At 42.8% G+C, this 25333-nt stretch overlaps 1 protein-coding gene across 2 annotated transcripts in view; it reads right to left on the reverse strand.

Moving 5' to 3' along the window:
• Nucleotides 1-456: 456 nt before the first annotated feature.
• RELT (RELT TNF receptor) overlaps nt 457-25333 on the reverse strand; it is a 94787-nt gene continuing 69910 nt past the window's right edge. For both annotated transcript variants that reach the window (XM_042456331.1, XM_042456332.1), the window contains exons 4-11: nt 23159-23337; nt 15001-15086; nt 10977-11234; nt 9463-9543; nt 8417-8498; nt 6493-6741; nt 5191-5371; nt 457-2179 (exon numbers count right to left, since the gene is read on the reverse strand). In XM_042456331.1, the coding sequence (XP_042312265.1) occupies nt 2168-2179; nt 5191-5371; nt 6493-6741; nt 8417-8498; nt 9463-9543; nt 10977-11234; nt 15001-15086; nt 23159-23337 (1128 nt within the window). In that variant the 3' untranslated portion in view covers nt 457-2167. The remainder of the gene's footprint in view (nt 2180-5190; nt 5372-6492; nt 6742-8416; nt 8499-9462; nt 9544-10976; nt 11235-15000; nt 15087-23158; nt 23338-25333) is intronic.

The following is a 25333-nucleotide window of genomic DNA, read 5'->3' on the forward strand; positions in this document are numbered from 1 at the left end:
GGGCCCAAAATGGATACCAAAATCCATGGATATACAAGTCCCATTAAATACAACGGCACTGTAATATAGTGCTCCTTATATAAAATGGCAAAATCAAGGTTTGCTCTTTGGAATTTATATTTTTGGAATATTCTAATGCTGTGGATGATTGAATACATGGATATAAGTAGCTGTGGATATGGAGGGCCAACTGTATTTTAAATCTTGGTTTTTGTATGTTTTTAACTATTGTGCAGTCAGCCCTCCTTATCCCTGGTTTGAAAACATTTTTAAAATATATACATTCCAAAAAGCAAACCTTGATTCTGCCATTTTATACAAGGGACAACATTTTACTGTGCCACTGTATTTAATAGGACCTGAGGATCCAAAGATTTTGGTAGCATTTTGCTATGGCAGTTAAAGTGGTGTCAAATTGGATTATTTCTGCAGTGCAGATTATTATTATTTTATTATTTTATTTATTTATATCCCATCCATTTCCCAAAATTGGGACTTAGAGTGGCTCACATTAAAAAACAGTACAGATACATCCAGAGTTGACACTACTGAATTAGATGCACCAAGGGCCTGATATGGCAGCTGTCTCTTCCCTACGGTATGTTCCTGCCTGGAGTGAACTTTTCCCCTCTCCTTTATCAGTGAAACATCCTTAAATGCGTACTTAAATACCCCAACCATCTGTTCAGTGGAGCTTCCTCCCAAGTAAGTCTGCCTAGGATAGATTGCAAGAAACTTTTATTATTTCTGGGAGGACTCAATAACAATAACGGTTGCCTTAATACAGAAGGCCTTTGGATTGAAATACCAAAGTCCATGGATGCTCAAGTATATTTAAATGCAATGGCATAGTACAATGGTTCCCTTACAGAAAATGGCAAAATCAAGGTTTGCTTGTTGGAACTCATGGATATGGAGTGCCGACTGTATTTCTTAGGGCTTGATCATTTATTACATGTCTGGCTGATATTTCCTGTAGCCGCTCAACTACATAGAGGTTTTGGGGGTCCAACTGTACCAGATAATTTGGGAGGAGGGGCTCAGCCCCCAACCTAGTCTTGCGGGGATGTGAGCCCCCCAGTCCCATATTTCATGGGCTGTGCATGAGAGGAATAAACAGGGACCCCACTTTTCACCCTTTGACAAAATATTGCTGCTTTCAGTGTTGACAAAATAAGATATCCTCCCCACTCAAGTAATTCATACTCTTCAACTGTCCCAATCTGGCAGCAATAGTCCTGATTAATCCTCTGTCATCCTACTTTTTCAGCTGCCTATAAAATGTCCCAGTTTCTCACTCCTCCCCGTTTCCCCCTTTGTCCTCAGCTTACTTCCATTGCTGCAAAACTGAGCTCAAAGTGCAAAAGTAGTTTGTGCTCAATTAACTCAATAGGGGAAGAAAAGAATGGGCAAAACTTTGGCCTTCTCAATAGGCTCAGGCAAAAGCAAACTGCAGTCAGCTTCTCCTAGCTTATCTGTTCTTCCTCATTAATAACCTTTGTCATCTTGGCAAAGTTGTCATCTGTGAAATTTTGGCGGGTATGCAGCTTCACCGAGGGAATACATCTGGATCCTAGCCATCAACTCCAGTGAATGTGGAAAAGCTAAATAAATAAATGAATAAATACAGGTCCCTTTCAAACATAAAAGCCACTCCCTGCCACACCAAACATTGTGGTGATGCCTATAGAGAAAACAGACTCCCTCTCTTCTTCCATTCTTCAGAAAAAAAGCCGCCTGGCTTGGTTGGCACTACCAGGAGGGTTCGATGGCATGTAAACAAAAGCCTGTGTCAAGTGGTTCTCCAGTTTGGCAACGCAAGGATCCCTTTTCCCCCATTCCCAACCACATCCCACCCTCCACCCCACTTCCTTCCCAATCGTCCTTTCTCCAAGAAGGTTGTTAAAAAGTCTTTGCAATGCCAAGGGTGTCCTCTGGAGTTCTGCGCTCCAGTTGGCACAGACGGCGTTACCAAGAGTGGAGGTGGGGGACCAGCCCCACAAGGCTCCAGAGTTCGGGCGAGTCCCCCGTTGGGGAAGGAAAAAACAAAACGAGGGCTTGTCCTTCACTTTCCACGATGCCCCCAGTGCGTGCATGTCTCTGGTGGGCACTTTGGCCTGGCACCTCCAATTGATCCGCTGTTCCATCTTCTGCTGTGGCACGGCAGTCAGATGATGACCTGGAGGAGATTAGAGGAGAAAGTTGGAGAAGGAGGCATGAGGATTGAGGAGAGATGTTTGCCAGAAAACCTAAGGAAGAAAAAATAGGGGGCAGAGCTACCAAGATTTGCCTTGCAAATACCAATGTTGTTCCTTCCTGGAATGTTTGGCGAAAGGTTGATAAGTGTCTATTTTTGCTGTTTAGAGAAATAAAGTTGGCAGTCTTTGCCTCCATGGATGGAGCTGAAGAACATCTCATCTGCGAGGCTGACTCCAAGAGCTCTTCTCCCACTTTGACCAAAACCCCATTTTTAGATCCACCATTTTGTATCGTATCGTCTGCAACTGAAGATCCACAATGGAGCAAAAGCATAGCCAGCAATCCACAGAAAGCCCAGCAAGACCCTATTCTCAAATGCAACAAATATAATGCAAACAGCACCTTGCATCCCAACTGCACCAAAAGCAACGCTACACAAGATCTGTCAGCTTGAACCTTCTTCCCAGGGAAAGCGGGGCAGCGGGAAATCGGAGACAAAGGGATTTACCTTCAGATCACCAGCTTACTTTCACCCACTCTAACAATGAAGGGACTGTCCTGGGAAAAGGAGGGATTCAATCAGGTTGTGATAAAATATGGGAAGGATGCAGCACTCACCTGGGGGTGCTATATGGCATGTGATAGAGGAAAATGGCACCGTAACATAAAAGCAGACTGGATTTCGGCATAGTAGGCACCATGTGGGCAAGTTGACCTCATACTTGTTCCCCCTCTCTCTCTTTTCATATAATCATAGAGCTGGAAGATACCACAAAGGCCATCCAGTCCATCCCCCTGCCATGCAGAAACTCACAATCAAAACACCCTCAACAGATGGCCATCCAGCCTTGTTTAAAGACTTTCAAAGAAGGAGACTCCACCGCTCTCCGAGGGAGTGTGTTCCACTGTCAAACAGCTCTTACTGTCAGGAAGTTCCTCCTCATGTTCAGGTGGAATTTCTGTTCCTGTAGTTTGCATCCACTGTTCCGTTTCCTATTCTCTGGAGCAGCAGAAAACAAGTTTGCTCCATTCTCAGTATGATGCCCCTTCAAATACTTAAACAGGGCTATCATATCACATCTTAACCATCTCTTTTCCAGGCTAAACATACCCAGCTCCTCATAGGGCTTGATGGTTTCCAGATCCTTTACCATTTTGGTTGCCCTCCTTGGGACATGCTCTAGTTTGTCCACATCCTTTTTGCATCCCACCCTTTCTCTGAGACACTCCAGGACGAGAGACAGCCCTCCATATCCATGAATTCTGCATCCACCGATTCAACTAACCACAGCTATCCCCAAAATATATAAGTTCCAAAAAGCAGACCTTGATTTTGTCATTTTATAGAAGGGGCGCCATTTTACTATGCTGCTGTATTTAATGGGTCTTGAATGTCCATGGATTTTGGTATCCACGGAGGTCCTGGAACTAAACTACAGTAGACCCCAAGGGTCCACTGTACAAATCCAGGTTATTCTCTTTTATCCTCTGAGGACTAGCTGACAATGGTGACAGCAACTGACTTTGAGTCACCCAGTGACTCTTACGGCTGCTCTGAGTCCAAATCTCTCACCTCAAATTAATGTCTAATGGTCCTACCCCTCACTCCCAGACCTGTCCTGTGCCAATTTTGTTCCCCTTTCATCTCATTTCCACATTTTGGAACCCATTCCTCCTCCTGCATTCCAAGCTGTGGTCTTTCTTTCAATATCTGAAAGAGCAGCCAAACCGAATGATAAAGCGAGCTCACTTTGTTCTGCCAACCGGTTGCCCTTATGGCACATCGGGGACAAAAGCTTCTTGTACAGCCTTCAGAAACACGGAGAACTCTCCAGAAGGAGAGCATCAGCCAATGTAAACAACCAAACACCCTTCCCACCTGAAAAATCATCAGCACATATCCCAAAGTGAAGATGGGTAGCACAAATCCCATATGCTAAATGCTGTTCCTCTAATGACTCTCCAGGCATTAATTTGTGTCAGAAGACTACAAATTATGTTGCGGCTGCTCAATCTCAGTGACAAAATGATGCCCCCACCCTTAGGCATCTCCAGTTTTGCAAATCATGAACAATCAACCCTCCACATCCACAGCTGTCAAACAGCCCTTACTGTCAGGAAGTTCCTCCTAATGTTGAGATGGAATCTCTTTTCCTGGAACTTGCATCCATTGTTGTGTCTATTCTCTGGAGCTGCAGAAAACAAGCTTGCTCCATCCTCAACATGATACACCTTCAAATACTTAAACAAGGCTATCATATCACCTCTTAACTGTCTGTTCTCCAGGCTAAACATACCCAGCTCCCTAAGTCTCTCCTCAGAGGGCTTGATAGTTTTCAGACCCTTCACCATTTTGGTTGCCCTCCTATGGATATGCTACAGCTTCTCACCATCCTTTTTGAATTGTGGTGCCTAGAACTGGATGCAGTATTCCAAGTGAAGCCTGACCAAAGCAGAACAGAGTGGCACTATTACTTCTGTTGATCTAGAGATTATACTTCTACTGATGCAGCCTAGAGTCGTATTGGTGTTTTTAGCTGCCACATGTTAACTGTTGACTCATGTTCAACTTGTGGTCTACTAGGACTCCTAGATCCCTTTCGCATGCACTGTTTCTTGACTAAAGTGTCATTTAGTAGTCATTTGGAGTGGATTCATTGCCCCACTGACAAGGATGGCCCAAGCCCTCAGCTGCACTGGAATTGCCACACATCTTATTAGTGAGCACATGATTTGGGGAAAGACAGGGATTTATTTATTTATTGGACTATATCTGGCCTTTCTCCCAAAATGGGATTCAGATTCAGGAAGATGCAAGACCAGTTCTTTAGGTAACAGGGAACACTGGCTGTCAAGCCTGGATGGAAACAGTCACACCACCCATGACCTTTGGATGGAACTCTTCCAAAGGCACCCAACTCCCCATAATTGCTCCTGTCTTTAAGGATCACTTTGGCATCAAGAGACGTCCAAATTTAGCTACCCACTAACCTCTTGTTGGCCGTCTTCCGTCGTCAGCCATTTTGGCTTCCCTCCATTGCCAACCAATGGTTTTTGCTCTGGAAGGAGGCAGGCGTAAGGGGGCTCAGCCGATTCTGCCCCCACGCTTTCCGAAATAGTTTTCACTTCTGAAGGGTTGGGCTTCTGCTCGGGGATGCGAGCCACGCGGAACCTAGCCAACGACAACAAAAACAATCACACATACATCTAGACAATATTAATGTTGTTATATGACCACAGCGGCGAGGGTGAGATCCACTAGAATTCAGAAAAAAGAAGAAAGCCAGTTATGGAAAATCTACAACTATATTGAAATAGACTGACATACTTGCTTAAGAACAGATCAAAAGAAAAACATAAAGGAGAATGGTCAAAAGTCTATGGGGGGGGAATTGGAAAAAGAAACAGAGAAGGAAGTAGCAGGGACAGAATATCTGGTTTATCTGAATTTAGAAATAACAGAATGATACTTTAAGAGAACAGGACAGAATTATAATATAATTTCAATAGAAAGTGATATAATAAAGGAATAATATTCGGGGAGGTGAACATTTAGGAAGTCTTTTTATTGTTTAATGTCCTACTATAACATTGAGATTGGTATTGTTAAGTAGGATAAAGCAGTATATTGCATTACAGTGTAGTATAGTGTGATGCAATGATTTTATATGGTGGTGTACTGCAATGTAACGACTTTGTAGATGTTTATATGCTTATTCATGGTTTTTTTTGTTCGTTTTACATCTGTATGGTAACGGTATTCAAATTATTTGAATAATAATACAGTAATAATAATAATAACACACATTTATGCACACACCAATGATGCAGTGATCTAGGAAGAAGATTCCTTAGCACTGAGCCAGGAGCAGTTAAATCACTCTCAAACTGGATTGATTCTGCAATGTGTTTTGGACCAAAGTGTTCTTTCAAAATAAATACCATTGTTCCCGAGTCATTTCTTAACATATAATTTAGTCATATTATATTCAATTTCCTTCATGTTTAACATTTGTACTTCCCTTTGTTATTCTAGTATAATAATACTAATAATAATTTCTGTTCTGTGCAAAAACAACAACACATTTTATCCCATTATTTTCACTGACAATATTTTCCCTGGCCATACCACCCTGAAAACACTTGATCTTGTCAGGCTGACTACTTCACCAAACTACAAATCCCAGGATTTCACAGGATGGAGCCATAACGGTTGAAGGGGCCTCATACTGCTTGATTTCTGCAATGTAGATCAGATCTCAGAGATATGGAAACATCAATGGCGAAGCTTACCTGCCGACAGAAAGGATGGTGATTTCTCCTGGTCTGCCTGGCTTATTTCCAGTTTTTGCCTGCTTGGTGTTGGCTATGTTAGGCGTGGCAGAACCGCCGGCAGCTGCGTCCGTGGCAGGGAGGACCTCCGGCCATTTCTTCTGGCTGCATCGAGTACAGGTAGGCCCAGGACGAGTGGCTAAACCTTGGACGGTGTGCAAGTGGTGCTGATGCCGACAGATGTGGGGAAACTGAGGCAGGAGATGCAACCTGGTGGAAAGAGGAGAGCATTGTGAGAAACGAGGATAGTCACTCAAAGGACATATGAGAGATTCGTTTCCCCAATTGTCAAGTGTCAGCTTAGCAGAGTTTTCCAGCATAATTTCTATTTGGTTTCAATTTGGCTTTCAGATTTTTAAGATGCAAAGATTTAAAGTTTTGGCCCAAATATCAATGGAGTTAAACAAGGTGCTGAAGCCATGTGTGGATACATTTCAGGACTTTGGATAGCTTTTGGAAAGTAGTAATGGGCAAAATACAGTGGGCCTTTGGCATCCAATGGGTTTTTGGCTCCAGGACTTCACATGGAGACCAAAATCCATGAATGCTCAAGTCCCATTAAAAACAATGGCAGAGTAAAATGGCATCCCCTAGATAAAATGGCAAAATCAAGCTTTGCTTTTGGGAACTGATATTTTTAAAAGGCACAGTGCCACTTTATTGAATTGTTTTAATTGTTCAGTAGTTATATGGTTTTTATTGTTGTAATTTTGTACTGAAGGGAGGGAGGGTTGAAGGGTTGGGGGATTTGGAGGATTGTTTCTCATTGTTATTGCTTTTTGTATTTGTATTAACTTCTGCTGTTACCCACCTCAATCCTCAAAACAGAGAGGCAGGATACAAATAAATTTATTATTATTATTATTATTATTATTATTATTATTATTATTATTATTATGGGCTTTCCACATTTGCTGGGGTTAGGGGCGCAGGACCCCATGAAAGTGGAAAAAGCGCAAATAACAAAAACACTTTTTTTTTTACTTGAGAACACTTCTCTATTAATCTCTAGGTCCCTCCGACACAACTTCTGATGGATGCTGACTATAGACTGGTGCTGGAGGAATTAGATTCCTAGAGAGAACATATGAATCAAAGCCATGAATAATCAAATCCACAAAAGTCAAAGCCTCAAATGTGGCGGGCGGACTGTATTTTCAAGCCGTAGATGGTTGAATCTGTGGATAAAGCATCTGTGGATATGGAGGGACAACTGCATGGCATCCTGGAGCCATTTCTGTGCCCCTCCAAGGGAGGCTCATGGCATCAGTTCACTCCCTGCATCTAAGGAAGCACACTTGGCCTTCCACATTTGCAGCTGTGACTTTTGCAGATTTATTTGCGCTTCTGATTAATATGTTCTCCCTAGGAATCTCTGGGTCCTCCAGCGCAACTCTGCAGGAAGTTGACCATAGAATTGTGCTGGAGAACATAGAAGTTCCTAAAGAAAACACTTCTCTCGGAATTTGGAGGTCCTCCAGCATGATCTGAGGGATATCTTGACCAAAATGAAAAGTTAAAGTAAAATAAAAAATAATAAAAGAAATAGATTAAAAGAAGTTCTAGTTCAACAAAACAGAGAAGAAAATAATTGAATGTTGGTAGTAAGATTCCAGTATTTAGTTTGTATTATAGTAGTCTGTTGTTAGTGATTTAAGTTTAATGTATATCGCTTTTGTATGTTGTTTTTGTACGTGTAATATGAAAATTTCAATAAGTATTACAAAAAAAGAGGATGGATAAGCAATCCAGGAGAAGCTGCAGCTGTTTGCTTTTGCCTGGGGCTCCTGAGAAGGGAAGCATTCCTAACTAGATAGTGGTGGGGACTGGACTGGATACAGGAAAGAAAACTGGCTAACACCAAAGGAAAAGTCAGACGTCATACTTGTTAACTGGTTTGTAGATGGGCTGAGCAATCTGTTTGCTGTGATAATCCTTCAGCATCTCTTCCAGGACAGCTGCATTCTCTGTTGCCATGAAAGAAGGAGAGTTTAAGAGAAGGATTAGGAGAAAGAAAGACATCTGTTAGAAAAACAAGGAGACCAACAGTGTCTTGTCTCTGTAAGCCTGCTTTGCAAGACCACTGGTGGCTTTTCACTAAGATGTCATAAACTGTCTCAGAGGTCTTAAGAAACCAGAAAAGGGGTTCTACCTCTCTCCAAAACCAAAAATGGACTCCTTATAATACCCACTTTTGTTTTTGGAGCAGAGTGCTGTGGGTTTTTGGAAGGGGGAATTATCCTCAGGACCCCTGTAGCTTATTCATCCCACTGTATTTGAAGAAGATTGTTATTTTTCATTTGTTAATTTTTTTTGTGGTGGACAAGTCCAGAGTGATAGAGTTGGAAGGGAATCCAAAGGTCACCTAGTCCAACCCCATGCCATTTCCAGAATACACCACTAAAGCACCCTATAAAATAGGTGCCCAGCCTTTTGGAAACCACCTTTGAATAAGAGTCCCCTTCACTTTGTAAAGGGGTCTGTTCTACTGTCGTACAGCTCTTACTTTCAGAAAGTTTAGTCCTGACATTTAGCTGGAATACAATAAACATTAATACTGTTTTGTGCCATTAAGTAATTTCCAAATTATGGTGACCCTAAAACAAGCCTATTACGGGATTTTCTTGGCAAGTTTCATCAGAGGGAATTTGCCATTGCCATTCCCTGAGGCTGAGAGAGTGTGATTTGCTCAAGGTCACCCCGTGGTTTTCTATGGCCAAGTGAGGATTTGAACTCTGGTCTCCAGAGTCACAGTCCAACACTCAATCAACTACGCCAGGCTAGCTCTCATATATCATATATATATATTTTTACACTCCCACCCTTTTTCCAATCTGGGACCCAGTGGCTTACAAAGGTTAAAACAGAGACAATTAAAAAAGTAAAGAATATACTGTAGGCATGATCACTATTTGCCCATACAGGACTCACCTTTTTTCTCTGTGATCAAACGCACCAAGACCCCAATGGTGTCTTCATTGGCATCTTCTATCCTGTAGGCATTATTGCTTCCTATGGGACACAAGAAAGAGGGAGAATTGAAACACTGCACAACTGTATTGTTGTGTAACACAGCACAACTCAACACCCAGTTGCTTTGTGTCTCATTTGGTTCACCTGGAATGGAGAAGAGTTACCATGGCTCCCAGAACTGCCTCTTCACACAATCAACCATGGCCTACATATAGAACGGTAGTTTAAATACATATATATTTCCCCCCACACGTTCTTGGCTTCTCTCCCAGGCCAGGCGTTGTGCCAAGGGTGGCGAGCTTCTGCAATGGTCCAAGTGCCGTTAGGATCATCTGCTTTGAGCCCAATGGCTCTCTAGATGCTTAGGATAGAAGATGGAATTCCAAGATCCCAGGAAAAAGAATCAAAAGTATTCCTATGTCACCTTCCCCTTTGTAGCAATGAGAGGACCCAGGAACTACATGATAACATGCACAGCTCTTGGAGGTCCTAGGTCTCATCGGCACTGCAGAGATAATGCACTTTGTCACCACTTTAATTGCCATGGCTCAATGCTATGGGAGTCTGGGATTTGTAGTTTTGTGCTATATACTTCTCTGTCAGAGAGTTCTGGTGCCACAGCTAACTACAAATCCCAGGATTCCTAGCAGTCAAAGAGGTGTCAGACTGCAGTGCAGATTAGACTCTGCAAGGTGCTACTTGCTCTCTTCTCCTGGCTGCAAAACAGCAGTCACACGCTCACAAGGTGCATTCATCCCACCCTCCTGCAGCCACTAACTGGCCACATAAATTATACATGCATGCATACATATTGTGGCAATGGTGTTGGGTCTGCATCTGTCACCATCGGGATCCCAGAATTTGTGTGACACTACTGAAATGTCACACTTTGCAATCAAAGCAGTCCAGATGGAGAGATGCCCCTGAACGAGATCCACAAGACCTAGAGCTTAGAGACATTACGTCAGCTTTTGGGCTATGGTCCCCAGAATCAGGGATGCCTACAGTCCAAAAAATAAAATAAAATTGTAGGCTTTTTTGGAGAGGTGGTTCCCTTGTAAATGTTGGCTGCTGCCACACTGCAGAATTACTGCAGTCTGACACCGCTTTAGCTGTCAAGGCTCCATCCCATGGAATCCTGGGATTTGTTGTGGCACCAGAGCTCTTAGACAGAGGAGGTTAAATATCTCACAAAACCACAAACCCCAGGATTCCGTAGCATGCAACCATAGCAGTTAAAGGAGTGTGAAATGGCATTAATTCTGCTTTGTAGACGCAGCCCTTGTCAAGGCAAGGAAAAAGGCAGAGCAGCTATTTTGAAGCTGCATGTGTATCCTTGTAAATGCATCACAATACCAATTGGGCAGTAATTCAAATTGTGCAGCCAGCTACAATATTCTGGGTGCTGTTGTCAAAAAGAGGTCATTTCTCTGAGCTGGTTTCTCACCCCGCAAGGATACCATCCTGCTCACCGTTCCACTCAGATTTGGCTCCCTCCTCATCCGTGTCCTTGTGAGCCGTGCAGTGGTACCCCTTTTTCATCAGGAGGTTGCAGAAAAGGATGCCCAGGAGACCCATCACACAGAAGACCGGGACAATGGCCAAGACAGCATACTGAGTGGCACTCTCCTCTGACTTCCCATCTCGGGTGCCGTTGCCTGGCGTCTTCTCTTCCCGTCTCTGCACGGCCTCAGCGTTGCGCGTCAGACGTGTCAGCCACCTCCTTGATCCTGAGAGGTGGGGAAAAGAAGGATTACAGCCAGCCCTCCGTACCCATGGATCCTTTATTTTTTTCAAACCATCCACGGTTTGAAAATATTTTAAAAAATATATAAATTCCAAAAGGCAAACCTTGATTTTGCCATTTTATATAAGAGATGTCATTTTCATTTAGAATTGTATTTAATCAGACTTGAGTATCAACAGATTTTAGTATCCATGTGGGGTCCTGGAACCACTGAAAACCTTGGAGGTCCACACTATGGCCATCTCCATTCATTTTAAGAAACAAATGCAACCCCACAAATCCTTTCCATCCAGTCGAATGCCTTTCTAAGGCATTTAGAAACTGGGAGATTTTCCCCACACAATCAAATGAACAAATCTCTTGACAACATATCCTGCCTGTTGTTATTTCCCCACTTTTATAATTACATCTAATCTAATAATTATTTCTATGATTAGCGGGTTAGGTGCTCATTTTAATTGCCATTCTGAAACAGAATTTAAAAGAGTCTGATTGTCTGGACATAGAGAGGCTCTGTGTGAATCAGGCCCCAAATGAGCCAAATTTGGGGATTAGAAGCATTAGCTGGATTAACAGCCCTGTTAATGAGATCCCTTCCTACATAAATTCTTGTTGCAACATCTATGTGACCAATCACAGTATTCTTCCATTTCATCTCTCTAGTTTTTACAACGTACACTATTACAAATAGCTAGACTGCAGGAATAGCAGGGATACATTTTGCTTGACATTAAAAAAACAAAAGGAATTGGGAACGTTACAAGTCTTGCTTATATAATTATTAATGCACATATGTCGTGCCCCTCCTTTTTTCCTTTAACAACTCCAGAAGGTCACACAAGGTCTGGAAAGTCTGGAAACCTCTAAGTCCTATGAAGAGTGTCTTAGGGAGCTGGGTACGTTTAGTCTGAAAAAGAGAAAGTTAAGAGCTGATATGATAGTCCAGCTTAAATATGTGATGGGGTGTCACATTGAGGATGGAGCGAGCTTGTTTTCTGCTGCTCCAAAGAACAGGACCTGGAGCAATGGATGGAAGCTAGAGGAAAAGAGATTCCAGGTCAACATTAGAAATAACTTTCTGACAGTAAGAGCTGTTTCATACTGGAATACATTGTTGGTTTGGAATGTGATGGAGTCTCCTTCTTTGGAGATTTTTAAATAGAGTCTGGATGGTCATCTGTTTGGGGCGCATTGATTGCCTGGAGGAGGTAATGGGCTGGATGAGGAAAAACAAATTGAAACGGAGTACAGACAAAACTGAGGTGCTTGCCATCAAGGGTCCTATTCTGGGAATGGAGGTGTGTCAACCAGTTCTAGATAAGGTTACACTCCCCCTGAATGACTGTGTTCACAGCTTGGGAGTACTCCTGGACCCATCTCTCCAAATGTCAGCCCACGCAGATGTGTTGGTCAGGAGTGCTTACTATCAGCTTTGGGTGATACACCAGCTGCACTCCTTCCTAGATCTGGAGGACCTAAAGATGGTGGTGCACACGCTGGTAACCTTACCTTTGGACTTTTGCAATGCACTTTACATTGGGCTACCTTTGTGCTAAGTTTGGAAACTTCAGATGGTTCAAAATATGGCAGCCAGATTGGTTACAGGAACACCCAGGAGTGAACTTATTACACCCATACTCAAGTTACTCCATTAGTTTCTGGGAAAAGTACAAAGTGTTGGTTTTGACCTTTAAAGCCCTACATGGTTTGGGTCCAAGTTATCAACAGGATCGCCTTCACCCATACAATCTGCTGGGAACACTGAGGTCCTCTGAGGGGCAGTTGCTACAGCTTGCAAGGACCTGACTGGCAGCTCATTAGTATCTTTTCCAAGCTGTGACTATGTGCATCAGTCTCTCTGCATTGAAATGCCAGATGATAAAAACCCAGTCACATAATGAGGCCTTCAAGGCAACATCTTTCAAGGTATTGCAGAACAGCTGACAGGAAACACCTTTACATAATCCACCACATAATCCATGTTTTTTTTTTTATCACATTGGAAACAAGGCTCCACCCCAGTTTATTAGCACATGAATGGTGAACAGATTTTTGGCCTCTCTGTCTCCTAGCATCCAGGTACTATGGAGGCTTTGCTGGGCATAAGAGGTGATATAAAATGCTGGGTTTTCAGAACAGTGTTTTCCATCTTTCATTGGGTCATAAGCAGAATCCAACACAAGCGTCTGCAGACTTCATGGAAACTTGGCTTCACATCTCAGCTCGGCCCAAAGAAATTAGGAAAGGGCAGGATGGGGCAATATTTTAAGGTAGAGATTTATTGTTGTATGCCTGTGTTTCCGACTTATGGTGACCTTATCACAGATCTTTCTGGGGCTGAGTTTCTGTGACTCACCCAAGGTCACCATTTTCATGGCAAGGAAAAATAGTCCAGCGATCAAACTACTACGCTATGCTGGCAGAGATAAAGAGGGTAAATGTATTTTTTGACAAATTTCACGTATTTTAATGTTATTAACTGATTGTCGCTATAACACCTCCTCCCTCCAGTCCTTTGGACATCGAGGGACTGAATGAAGAAATCCGAATTAAATGGGGTGGCCAGTGCCTTGCATGTTGATGATGTGATGAGTCTGTTTTGGGGTTTAGTCTGAAATTTAAAGAATTATCCAAAGTGTTGAACTTTTATAAAAGTCCATCCATCCTCCTTGACATGCATGTTTTGTTATTCAGTCCGAACTGAATAATTCAGGGTTTTTATTTGGGAGATGTAAATCCTCAATTATTTTGTCCTTCCATGCAAGGACAAATAATTAGCATTGCTTTCTCCTGACTGCAGGAGAAAGAGAACATTTATGCGCAATACTCTCCCTAAAATGACTGGACTGTGTGACCATTGGACCTTGCCAAAATGAGTAGGCTGTGGCTACTGTACTTTGCAAGATGGCAGGAGTCATTTTAAAAGATAATAATGCTTAGAAAAGGGTAGACTGTCTGACAGCATGGTGTAGTAGTTTCAGGGCTGGACTAGGACTGTGGAACACCAGGGTTCAAATCCCAGCTCAGGTATGGAAACCCATTGGTTGATCATGGGCCAGTCCCACTCTCTCAGCCTCAGAGGAAAGCAAGGGCAAATGCCTCCAAATAAATCTGAGCAAGAAAGCCATGGAATAGTGTCACATTAGGGTTGCAATAAGTCAGAAACATCTTGAAGGCACAAAACAACAATAACAACATCATCACAGGCAAGGACAGTAGTAAAAGAGAAAGGTTGCATAACAGGTAGATAGAGTCCATCCAGCTGCCTTGAGTTTCCAAGACCTGAGCAGGTCATTTGATGATTGGGGCTCTTGGAGATCTCTCATTCATAGGGTCATTACAAGTCGAAGGCAACTGTATGGCAACTAACAACAACAATAACAGATTCTCTCTGTATTTGAGCATCTCAAAGTGTTCTGGGGGATTCTTCCATATTTTCCTTGCACAAAAAAACCCTCACATTTTTCTGCACAGAATAATCCTAGAATCATAGTCTCATGCAACACTTCAGGAAATGAAAATCTATTTGCATTTCTGTGCAGAGTAACATCCCCAGAACACTTTGGGATGTTGAAATACCAGGAGAAAAATGCCCCAAAGTCTGGCTGCTCTGTTATTCTTCCTGATGGGGTTTCCCAAATTTTAGAAACTCCCCCCTTCTTCCTTTTGAGCAGGAAATGAATAATGGAGACTGTTCCTTCCATCTCTGTTCACACCAGCCCATATGGAGCATTGTCTTTCACTCTCACCTGGGCAACCTGGGACACCTCTGTGGGCAGACGAACAAGGGAGGCAAATGGCTCTCGGGCTGGTCTCACCTTCGGGGCTGTAATACCTGCAAAAAGCAAAAGAGGAGAGAATATTAGGGGAATGGCTAAAGAACTACCACCTTGAACACATTCCACCTCATCTAGTGTATGTGTGTGCCTACAAGTGCCCTGTTGACTTATGGAGTCTCTTACTCAGTTCCTTCCTCTGAAATATAGCCTCCAGCACCTGGTATCCTTTGGCAGCACCCCCATCCAGTAGGGACCAGGGCTGACCCTGTTTACCTTTCAGATTATTTAATATCAGAAGTTAAACAGGGCTGGTTTAGATTAGTCCTTGGATGGGAGACCACCAGGGAATAATACCAGGGCGCTCCAGGTAGGACAAGGAAGGAATCTTGCCAGAAAATTTAAATATCCAAACCACTATGGAGCGAGTTTCCAAACTTTGGTCCTCCAGATGTTTGGGACTTCAGCTCCCAGAATTCCTGACTGCTGGCCCAGCTGGCTGGGGCTTCTGGAAACTGAAATCCAAAACACTGGAGGACCAAACTTTGGGAATCATTGAACTAGATGAACCATTAGACTGATACTGTATAGCATAAGGCAGTTTCCTATATTCTTATGTTTTTACAAAGGCCAGCTGTGTAGCCTCCATTTTCCATTAGGACCAAGGCCTCAACAGAGCTTAGAAAGGGGACTTTTTTCAAACTCTGATCCCCTACCCCTTTTCTTAAATTCTCCTTGTCACCTTTCAAATTTCCTACTTGCTTTGCACTGAATATACCTGCACCCAGTTTCACGTACAGACACCATATGAAGCTTTACCATACACATTCCAACCTAACTTATTCACATATTCTCTCCATTTTCTAGTGTGGGAAGGGCGTGCACACACAGACACAGACACTCAGAGAGGAGGTAACCTGAATGTTATCCAGACATAGGGAGTACCCGAAACCAAACAAGTTGTGGTTCCTTGCCAGCAATTGTGATGGACAGACAAACAGTGGTCTTGTGAATCCACCATTCTGTTTTCACAATGGCCACAAAAATTCACAAATGGAAAGTCCACAAAAGCAACACAACACCACTCTCCTGCTTGTATTGGCATATCTCAGGTTTGGGAGGTTGGCATATCTCAGTTTCATAGTCTATTGGGTGTTACTAGCTGGAGCACTGGAGTTTGATTCAGATTCTATTCAAGAATCAAGTAATCAATGAGATTTCATTGGGCAATCTGATGCAAGCTTGGCCATGAAACCCACTGGGTGACCTTAGGCTCTCAGCCTCAGGGAAAAAGCAATGGCAAATAATCTCTCAACAAATCTTGCCAAGAAAACCCCATGATAGGTTTACCTTAGTGTTGCCGTAAGTCGGTAATGACTTGAAGGCACACGAAACAGACAGACAGAGCAAATCAGGCCTGAACTCTCCCTAGACGTCAAGATGACTAAACTCTTTAAGCAGAGACTGGATAGCCATCTGTCGGGGATGCTTTGATTTGGATTTCCTGCATGGCAGAATGGGGTTGGACTGGATGGCCCTTGTGGTCTCTTCCAACTCTATGATCTTGTTGTACTTTGGACACACCATGAGAAGTTAGGACTCACAAGAAAAGGCAATAATGCTTGATAAGGTGGGAAAAGAGGAGGACCGCATTCCAGATGAATAGACTCCATCAAGGAAGCCACAGATGACCTGAGTTTGAAAGATGGTCGATGACAGGGTGACTTCAAGATCTCTCATTGATGGGGTTGCCATAAGTCAAAGTTGATTTGATGGTATTTAACAACAAGCCATTGAGAGCTTGACTCTCCATGGATTTATCTAATGAACTTTTAATACTGAGTGGGGTTTTCACTATCACCCAGTAATTCTTGATGTGGTCTTTAAAGTGTCCCAAGATTATTTGCTGCTTTTACCTGCTGAAAGTGGTTGTTACCATCATCTTGACTTTGTTTGCTGATTTATTGAATAGATAAGTCTTGGAAATCTTGAAACAAAGGTTGGATGGACATATTTTGGGAGCGTGTTCTATTTTCTTGCAATGGCAGGGGGTTGGATTTGTGGTCCTTTCCAACTGTATGATTCTATGGTTTTACAGTTCTATAACTGAATAATTATTAAAAGAAGGAAGGAAGGAAGGAAGGAAGATTATGAAGACCAAATTGTGAAAGGATTGCATACTGTATATACTCATGTATAAGTCTAGAAATTTTAGTCAAAAAATTGAGCCCCCAAAAAATTGGGTCGACAGTAAAAGGCAAGAGCTTAGTCCATCCTGGGAACACCAAAAAGAAGTGTGAATCCTCTCTACTCTCTCATTTATCCAGCCTTTAGGATCAGCACAAACAGTTAAAGTCTGCTGGAATTTTCTAAGTTCTTTGGCATCATTTCCCTGCATTATCCTTTACATCTGTTGTCACATGCCCCTAAGTTTTATCCTCAACATATCATTGGGTCATATCAAAATCCATAATTTTGGCCCCTAAACCTGCCCTCAACCCAAACATGATGTCAACTTATAGTCAAGTATATATGGTAATTCTAACCCCAAAATGCTTGCACTTTGGGAATGGGGTTGGAGAGCTAACTTTTCCACCCAGAATGTAGAGGCCAATAGATCAGGAAGCAGGGGAAATGTCCCATTTTTCACCTTTGCAAAATCACTGTGGGAAATTTGCATGAGTCAGGCTTTCTTGCTCTTGAGTCAGCAGGCTTGGACTGAGCAGAATGTGACTCAGGGCCCGCACAGTATCTCCCCTCCCTCCAGCCTGGAGCACACAAGTGTGGTGGAAATCAGCCAAAAGTTCATGGTGACTCACTGAAACCCTTCCACCTTTTCTTTCCCCACCAATTTCCTTTTGAGAAGTTGGGATTCCGGTTGTTCTCGGTGTGTGGAAGTTGCACAATTCGCAGAGCCTTGCTTTTCAGAACTGTCAGCAGACTGACTTGTTGCAAGGGATCATACTAATTCTCATCCTGGAGAGAAGTGACCAGTGGGGTCCCACAGGGCTCTGTCCTGGGCCCGGTGCTATTCAACATCTTTATCAATGACCTGGATGACAGAATTGGGAGCATACTTATCAAATTTGCAGATGATACCAAATTAGGGGGAATAGCTAATACCCCAGAGGACAGGATCAAGATTCAAAATGACTTGAATAGACTAGAAAGCTGGGCCAAAACTAACAAAATGAAATTCAACACGGAGAAATGTAAGGTATTGCACTTAGGGCGGAAAAATAAAATGCACAGATATAGGATGGGTGACACCTGGCTGAATGAAACTACGTGTGAAAGGGATCTAGGAGTCCAAGTAGACCACAAATTGAACATGAGTGAACAGTGTGATGCGGCAGCTAAAAAGGCCAATGCTATTTTAGGCTGCATCAATAGAAGTATAGTGTCTAGATCAAGAGAAGTAATAGTGCCACTGTATTCTGCTCTGGTCAGGCCCCACCTAGAATATTGTGTCCAGTTCTGGGCACCACAATTCAGAAAGGACATTGAGAAACTGGAGCGTGTCCAAAGGAGGGCGACAAAAATGGTGAAGGGTCTGGAAACCATGTCCTATGAGGAAGGACTTAGGGAGCTGGGGATGTTTAGCCTGGAGAAAAGAAGGTTAAGAGGTGATATGATCACCCTGTTTAAATATTTGAAGGGATGTCATATTGAAGAGGGAGCAAGCTTGTTTTCTGCTGCTCCAGAGAACAGGACCCGGAACAATGGATGCAAGCTATAGGAAAAGAGATTCCACCTGAACATTAGGAGGAACTTCCTGACAGTTAGGGCTGTTCGACAATGGAATGCACTCCTTCCTCGGAGGGTGATAGAGTCTCCTTCCTTGGAGGTCTTTAAACAGAGGCTGGATGGCCATCTGTCAGGGATGCTTTGATTTGGATTTCCTGCATGGCAGAATGGGGTTGGACTGGATGGCCCTAGTGGTCTCTTCCAACTCTATGATTCTATGATTCTATGATTCACGTCAGATGGACTCTAAACAGGGATGGCATTCATGTGGCTCTCCAAATGTTCTTGAGCGACAACATCCGACATTTTGCACCACTGGGAATGCTGGCTGGGGTTCTTGGGGATTATAGCAATAACAATAGCAAGTGCATTTGTATACCACATATCAGGGCACTTAAGCACTCTTGAAGTGGTTCATCTCATTATTCCTACCCTTGCTCAAAATGGATATCCTTTTTTGCCCCAGAATACTAGAGCCATAAGAGATGCGTTGATTGTGAATTCCTGCATGGCAGGGAGTTGGGCTGGATGGCCCATGTGGTCTCTTCCAGCTCTGTGATTCTATGATTTATTATTTAAGAAACAAATACATGGCATAGGAGAGTATTCAAAGACATGACTGTGTTAATTTGCATCAGTATGCAAAGGGATTTTCTAGCACCTTTGAGACTAACTGAGAGAAAGAAGCTGGCAGGACAACCTTGCATAAACTGGGTCTTTTTCATCAGATGCATGGATTGAAGTACCTGTGGAGATAGAAAGATGATACCTCGCTGTACCTGGCCTAGAGTACTTTGGAGAGATTGGTGGTTTTCCACTTCATTCAACTGAACTAGGCGCTTTCTTTCCATTGCAGTTGCATTCAAAAACATGGCTGTGTTAGTATATAAAGGGATCTTTTAGCACTTTTGAGGCTGAGAGAAACAGGGGTCTAGATATGGGGGGCTGGAATGAAGGCATGGCTCCCGAATATCAGTTTTGAAAAACCAAATGAAATATTCTTTCATTCCCCAAATTTCTAGCATTGCAACAAGTGAGGCATTGAAAACGATTCACACCTAGAACTCCTCTATCTGCTATGTTTGCATTTGCTCTGCCGATCTCTTTTCTTGGAATGCATAAACTGTATTTCTGAATGCTCAACTGATGTATTAAGGTACCATTCTCTCCTGAAAAGATCTAGTGCCCCACTAAACTGCAAATCCCAGGATTCAGTAGCATGGAGCCATGGCAGTTAACCAACTGTGCTACAACTGTGTATTGTGTAAGTGACTTTGATTGAATAGGGGGCAGAGAATGCCCCAAGAAGCAAAATAGTTGGGGCCAGCCCCGCACCCTATGAGGCTCACCTGGAAATGTTCTGCTCCCCATGTGCCTATTTTTTGTAACACGGGGTGTATTCACATTGCAGGGATAAAGCAATTTGACACCACTTTAACTGCCATGACTTGTGCTATGGAATTCTGGGATTTGTGAGATATTTAGCCTTCTCTGTCAGAGAGCTCTGGTGCCCCGTGAAACTACAAACCCCAGGATTCGATAGCACTGAGTCATGGAAGTTAAAGTGGTGTCAAGCTGCTTTATTTCTGCAATGCGGATGCAGCCCTACAGGATGTTACTCAGAAGATGCCTACATGTTCCTTAACAGCTCAAGAGCACAAATCACCCCAGGCAATCTACTCTGTCGTTCTTTTCCTGTAAAAGAAGATTTATAGAGGGAAAAAGTTTAGAAATCACTAATCTGGCTCACCCTACATCCGGCTCACCCTCCCAAGAGCAAGCACAAGATCTTAAATGGGGAATAGCTCAAAAGAACACATGGGAGGCAGCTAATCCATGTGAGTCTGAGGTTGCCAAGAAGTTTGATGCAACTTGTTCTTGCAGAAAAGTTCTTCAGAGGCTCCAATGGTGAAATCCACCAGATCACGAGGAATGGCAAAAGCCAACACCAAGCTGTCCCCAAGGGAAATAATATCTCAAGGACTTCTTCACACTATACATTTATAACATGATGATGCCATTTTAACTGCCATGGCTGCCTTCTGTGGAATCCCAAGGTTTGTCATTTGGAGAGGCACTGGAGCTCTCTCTCTCTCCGATAATCCTAAACTGCAAATTTGAAACAGTGCAGGTTGAGTCTCCTTTAGCTGGAATCCTGAAATCCAAAATACTCCAAAAAACAAAACTTTTTTCATGGGTGGTTGAGATAATGACCTCTTTGCTTTCTGAGGGTTCACTGTACCCAGACTTTGTTTCATGAACAAAATTGTTAAAAATATTGTGCCGAAAATTACCTTCAGGCTATGTGTATAAGACATATATGAAACAAATTAATTTTGTGCTTAGGCTTGGGTCCCACTGCTAAGATATTTCATTAGGCCTATGCAAAATTCAAAAAACTCTGAAATCCAAAACCCTTCTGGTCCCAAGCATTTTGAATAAAGGAAACTCAACCTGTATTAATTTCAGTTAACCTAGCCATGCATTTCTCTGTAAAACTGGGTCCAGTCTCCAAAATATTAAAAATATTGTGCCTAAAATTACCTTCAGGCTATGTGTATAAGGTGTATATGAAACGCAAATAAATTTTGTGTTTAGACTTGGGTCCCATCTCCCAGATATCTCATTAGGTATATGCAAAATCCATTAAACACCGAAATCCCAAAGACCTCTGGTCCCAGCTATTTCCGACAAGGGAGACTCAACCTGCATTTCATCACCATTATTATTAAACAGTGTAACACTCCACTGCAATCTATTTGAAAGGTAAATGGCTGCTCTTGGAGATTTCTAGAAGAGGCAATTCACTTCTTTTGTCAGAATCTACAGACTCTGGTGGAATGAGGGTCACAAAACTAGATTTGGGGGAGCATCACATTTGTGCAGAGGGCCACACTGTTCAGCCCTGGTGCAAGCAATACTAACCTAGGAAGATCCGTAATCTGTCTCAGCATCACATCTCAGACTGCAGACATGAGGGAATGGGGATGATGAGAGTAGTGAACCTAAATAAGAATTCTGCACCACCCAATGAACTCTTCCTTCAGTCCCCAAATTTCTTGTATTGTAGAGAGTGAGATGCTGAAACCTCTTCCATTTCCTGTGCTCACATTCCCGTGGTAACTAACTTGTCTCTAGATGCCTGAACTCTCTTTCTAAAGGCTCAACTGGAGTGTTAAGTTACTGCAATGCTAGAAACCAAAGAATCACAGAGTTGGAAGAAACCCCAAAGGTCATCCAGTCCAACCCCATTCTGCCATGTAGGAACACACAATCAAAGCACCCCTGACAGATAACCACCCAGCCTCTGTTTAAAAACCTGTAAAGAAGACCACTCCACCACTCTCCAAGGGAATATGTTCCACTGTCAAACAGCCCTTTCTGTCAGGAAGTTCTTCCCATTGTTTCAGTGGAATCTCTTTTCCTGGAGTGTGAATACATTGCTCTGTGTCCTAGTCTCTGGAGCAGCAGAAAATAAGCTTGCACCATCCCCAATGTGACACCCCTTCAAATATTTAAACAGGGCTATCATATCTCCTCTTAACTGCCTCTTCTCCAGGCTAAACCTATCCAGCTCCCTAAGTCTCTTCTCTTCATGGTTTCCAGACCCTTCACCATTTTGGTCGCCCTCCTCTGAACACTCTCCAGCTTCTCAACATCATTTTTGAATTGTGGTGCCCAGAACTGGACACAGTATTCCGGGTGAGGTCTGACCAAAGCAGAAGCAGAATATAGTGGGACTAATACTTCCCTTGAGCTAAACACTAAATTCCTACTGATGCAGCCTAGAATTGCATTGGGTTTTTTTAGCTGCACCATCACACTGTTGACTCATGTTCAATTTGTGGTCTACTGAGACTCCTAGATCTCTTTCACATGTACTGTTGTCAAGTCAGGTGTCATCCATCCTGAAACATAGATATTTGGGAATAACTGCCTTTGCTTTCTTAGCTGCCGCATCACACTGATAACTCATGTTCAGTCTGTGGTCCACTAAGACTACTAGATCCCTTTTGCATGGACTACTGTCAAGCCAGATGTCACCCATCCAGATATTTGAGGATGGAAAGAAATTTTCATCTGCGGGCACAGAATTCTAATTCAGGAGATTGATGCCCTACCACCACCTCCTGCAAGTAACTACACCCCTATGTAAAGCTAAGCACAATCCAACTCCAGACAATAAAAATCTGGCAGAATTTCACATGCAGGGAACACTTTATTCTAGGTGTCTAGAAGGCATGCAGAGATGGTGTCAAACTGAATGGCATACAAGGCTCCATGCTCAAAAAGGAGTTCCTCCGCTGCCCCCAGAACAGGGGACTTTGCACACGCTGTCCATGCCCTGCAAGAGAACAGACAGTAAAGCGATAAGCCGTGTTACCCTGGCATGCAGTCCCCGCACAAGGTGTCTGCCGTTGCTGTCCCGGGGCTGGCACGGACTCTCTTCTTGCCCTCACAGTGGGTATGCGATGAACAGAGGTCCAGCCCATAGCTGGGAGAGAAAAAGGCTGCTGAGCAAGGCTTGCAAATCATGCCCAGTCCTTCCCCATTGCCACATTTCTATGGGGAAAATCAAACAAAAGCAGAAATAAGATGCTGTCACATATCCCATAGGACCTCAGCCTGTTTCTTTTCTGTTAATGTTTAATATTAGACATGGAAACTCATCAAGCCAGATGTCACCCATTTTGAAACCCATCCTGGGTGAGCTTGGGCAAGTCACACTCTCTCAGCCTCAGAGGAAGGCAAAAGCAAACCCCCTCTGAACAAATCATGCCAAGAAAACCTTGTGATACGTTCGACTCAGGGCTGCCATAAGCCAGAAATGACTTGAAGGCACGCCGTAACAAAATAAAGCTGCAGTTGTCAGTTGTCGCCCACCCATGACAGTAATTGGCAGAACATTGTGCAAAGCCATGGCATCTTCATGAAAATTCAACCATTCGGAGGGAGATGTGAGAGGGTTATTTCTTTAAAGTCTGAATTATGCGTTCGCAGGTTGCAAATGCAGCAGCATGGAATACATTAAGATCTACGAGCTAAGCTAGTAAACGATGAAAGCCGTTTTTTGACATGGGCTAGATTCAAGCTTGGGTGGCTCCAAGTTTTGGGAATGGAGGCGTTTTAACAGGTTTTGGCATTCTTTGCCTTAGAAAGTTAACTTCATTCTTTGACAGGCAATTCAAATTTGGTCCTGAACTGTGTGACCTGCAAAAATCATGCAAATAGATTGCATAATTTTTTATTTTGAAATTTTAGAAGTAATGAAGCAAAGGAAGGAGCTAGTTTGGCAATGAAACCATGCGCTTGGTGCCAGAAAATCTAATTCAAGCTGGCTTTGGAAACTTCAGTAGCTATTCCTCACAGGTCTCAAAGCAGCTTCTAAGCAACGAGGGCTAGAAACTGGATTTCAAATAAATAAATAAATAAATAAATAAATGTGGAAGCAAAATTTTTCTGTCTTCTGTATATATTTATATTGCACCCTGCGTTCAGGGACCTCAGGGCATCAGACCATGAAATCAATTTAAAACAATAAATAACAACAATAACTTCAAAAGATCAAAAATTCAGTCAGCACAATTCAGCCTCCACATTTGGGGCTTTGACTTTTGCAGTTTTGATTATTGGTGAATATGGTTAATATATTTTGTCTAGGAATTTCTAGGTCTTACAGCACAAAACAAACAAAGAGCTTCATTTATATACCGCTTCATACTGAACTAACAGTGTCTAAGCGGTTTACAAAGTGTAAGCTAATTGCCACCAACAATCTGGGTACTCTTTTAGAGACCTCTTCGGAAGGATGCAAGTCAGAGTCAAGCTTGAGCCCTTTCGCTGGTATTGAACTTGCAACCTTTGAGTGAGTGGCTGCAGGACAGGCATTTAGCCACTGCACCACCAAGACCCGACTCTTTCAATTATCAATAAGTGGTATTTTTGGCAGCCCCTCCAAACTTAATCAAATTCATTCGGGATGCATGTGAACAACAGACGTTTAACCCCGATTCATCCTGGATTATTTCACAGTGGCCTGTTACAGACTGCCAAAATAAAGCTGCTTCGGGTCTCTTTGGAGGTATGCTGTTTAAATGATGCATACACCCTAAGAATCTGGAAGCTACGCCAAAGCTGCACTCCAGTGCTTAGGAATGGAGTGTGGCTTTGGCGCGACCTCCAGACTCTTAGGACCCATGCATCATTTAAATAGCATACTTCCAAAGAGACCTGAAGCAGCTTTATTTTGGCAGTCTGTAATAGGCCAGTGTGAATAACCCTGGGGAAGAAGTAGTTTTCAAAGGCGTGCTCTTCATCCTCCATCCCAGACCTCCTCTCCAGGGAAAAAGCCCAGGATGGAGCAGCCTGTAAAGGCACATTATTATTTATATCCCGCTCCTCCGAATGATCAAAGCGGCTTACATTAAAATAAACCAATAAAGTACAATATCAATATAATATCATATAATGATATTATAACCCTACCCCTCCCATCAGTAATAATAAAATACAATTAAATTATCAATGATTAAAACAACCATTAATAATTAAATAATTA

The sequence above is a fragment of the Sceloporus undulatus genome, chromosome 3, assembly GCF_019175285.1.
Source record: "Sceloporus undulatus isolate JIND9_A2432 ecotype Alabama chromosome 3, SceUnd_v1.1, whole genome shotgun sequence".
NCBI classification, from domain to species: Eukaryota; Metazoa; Chordata; class Lepidosauria; order Squamata; family Phrynosomatidae; genus Sceloporus; species Sceloporus undulatus.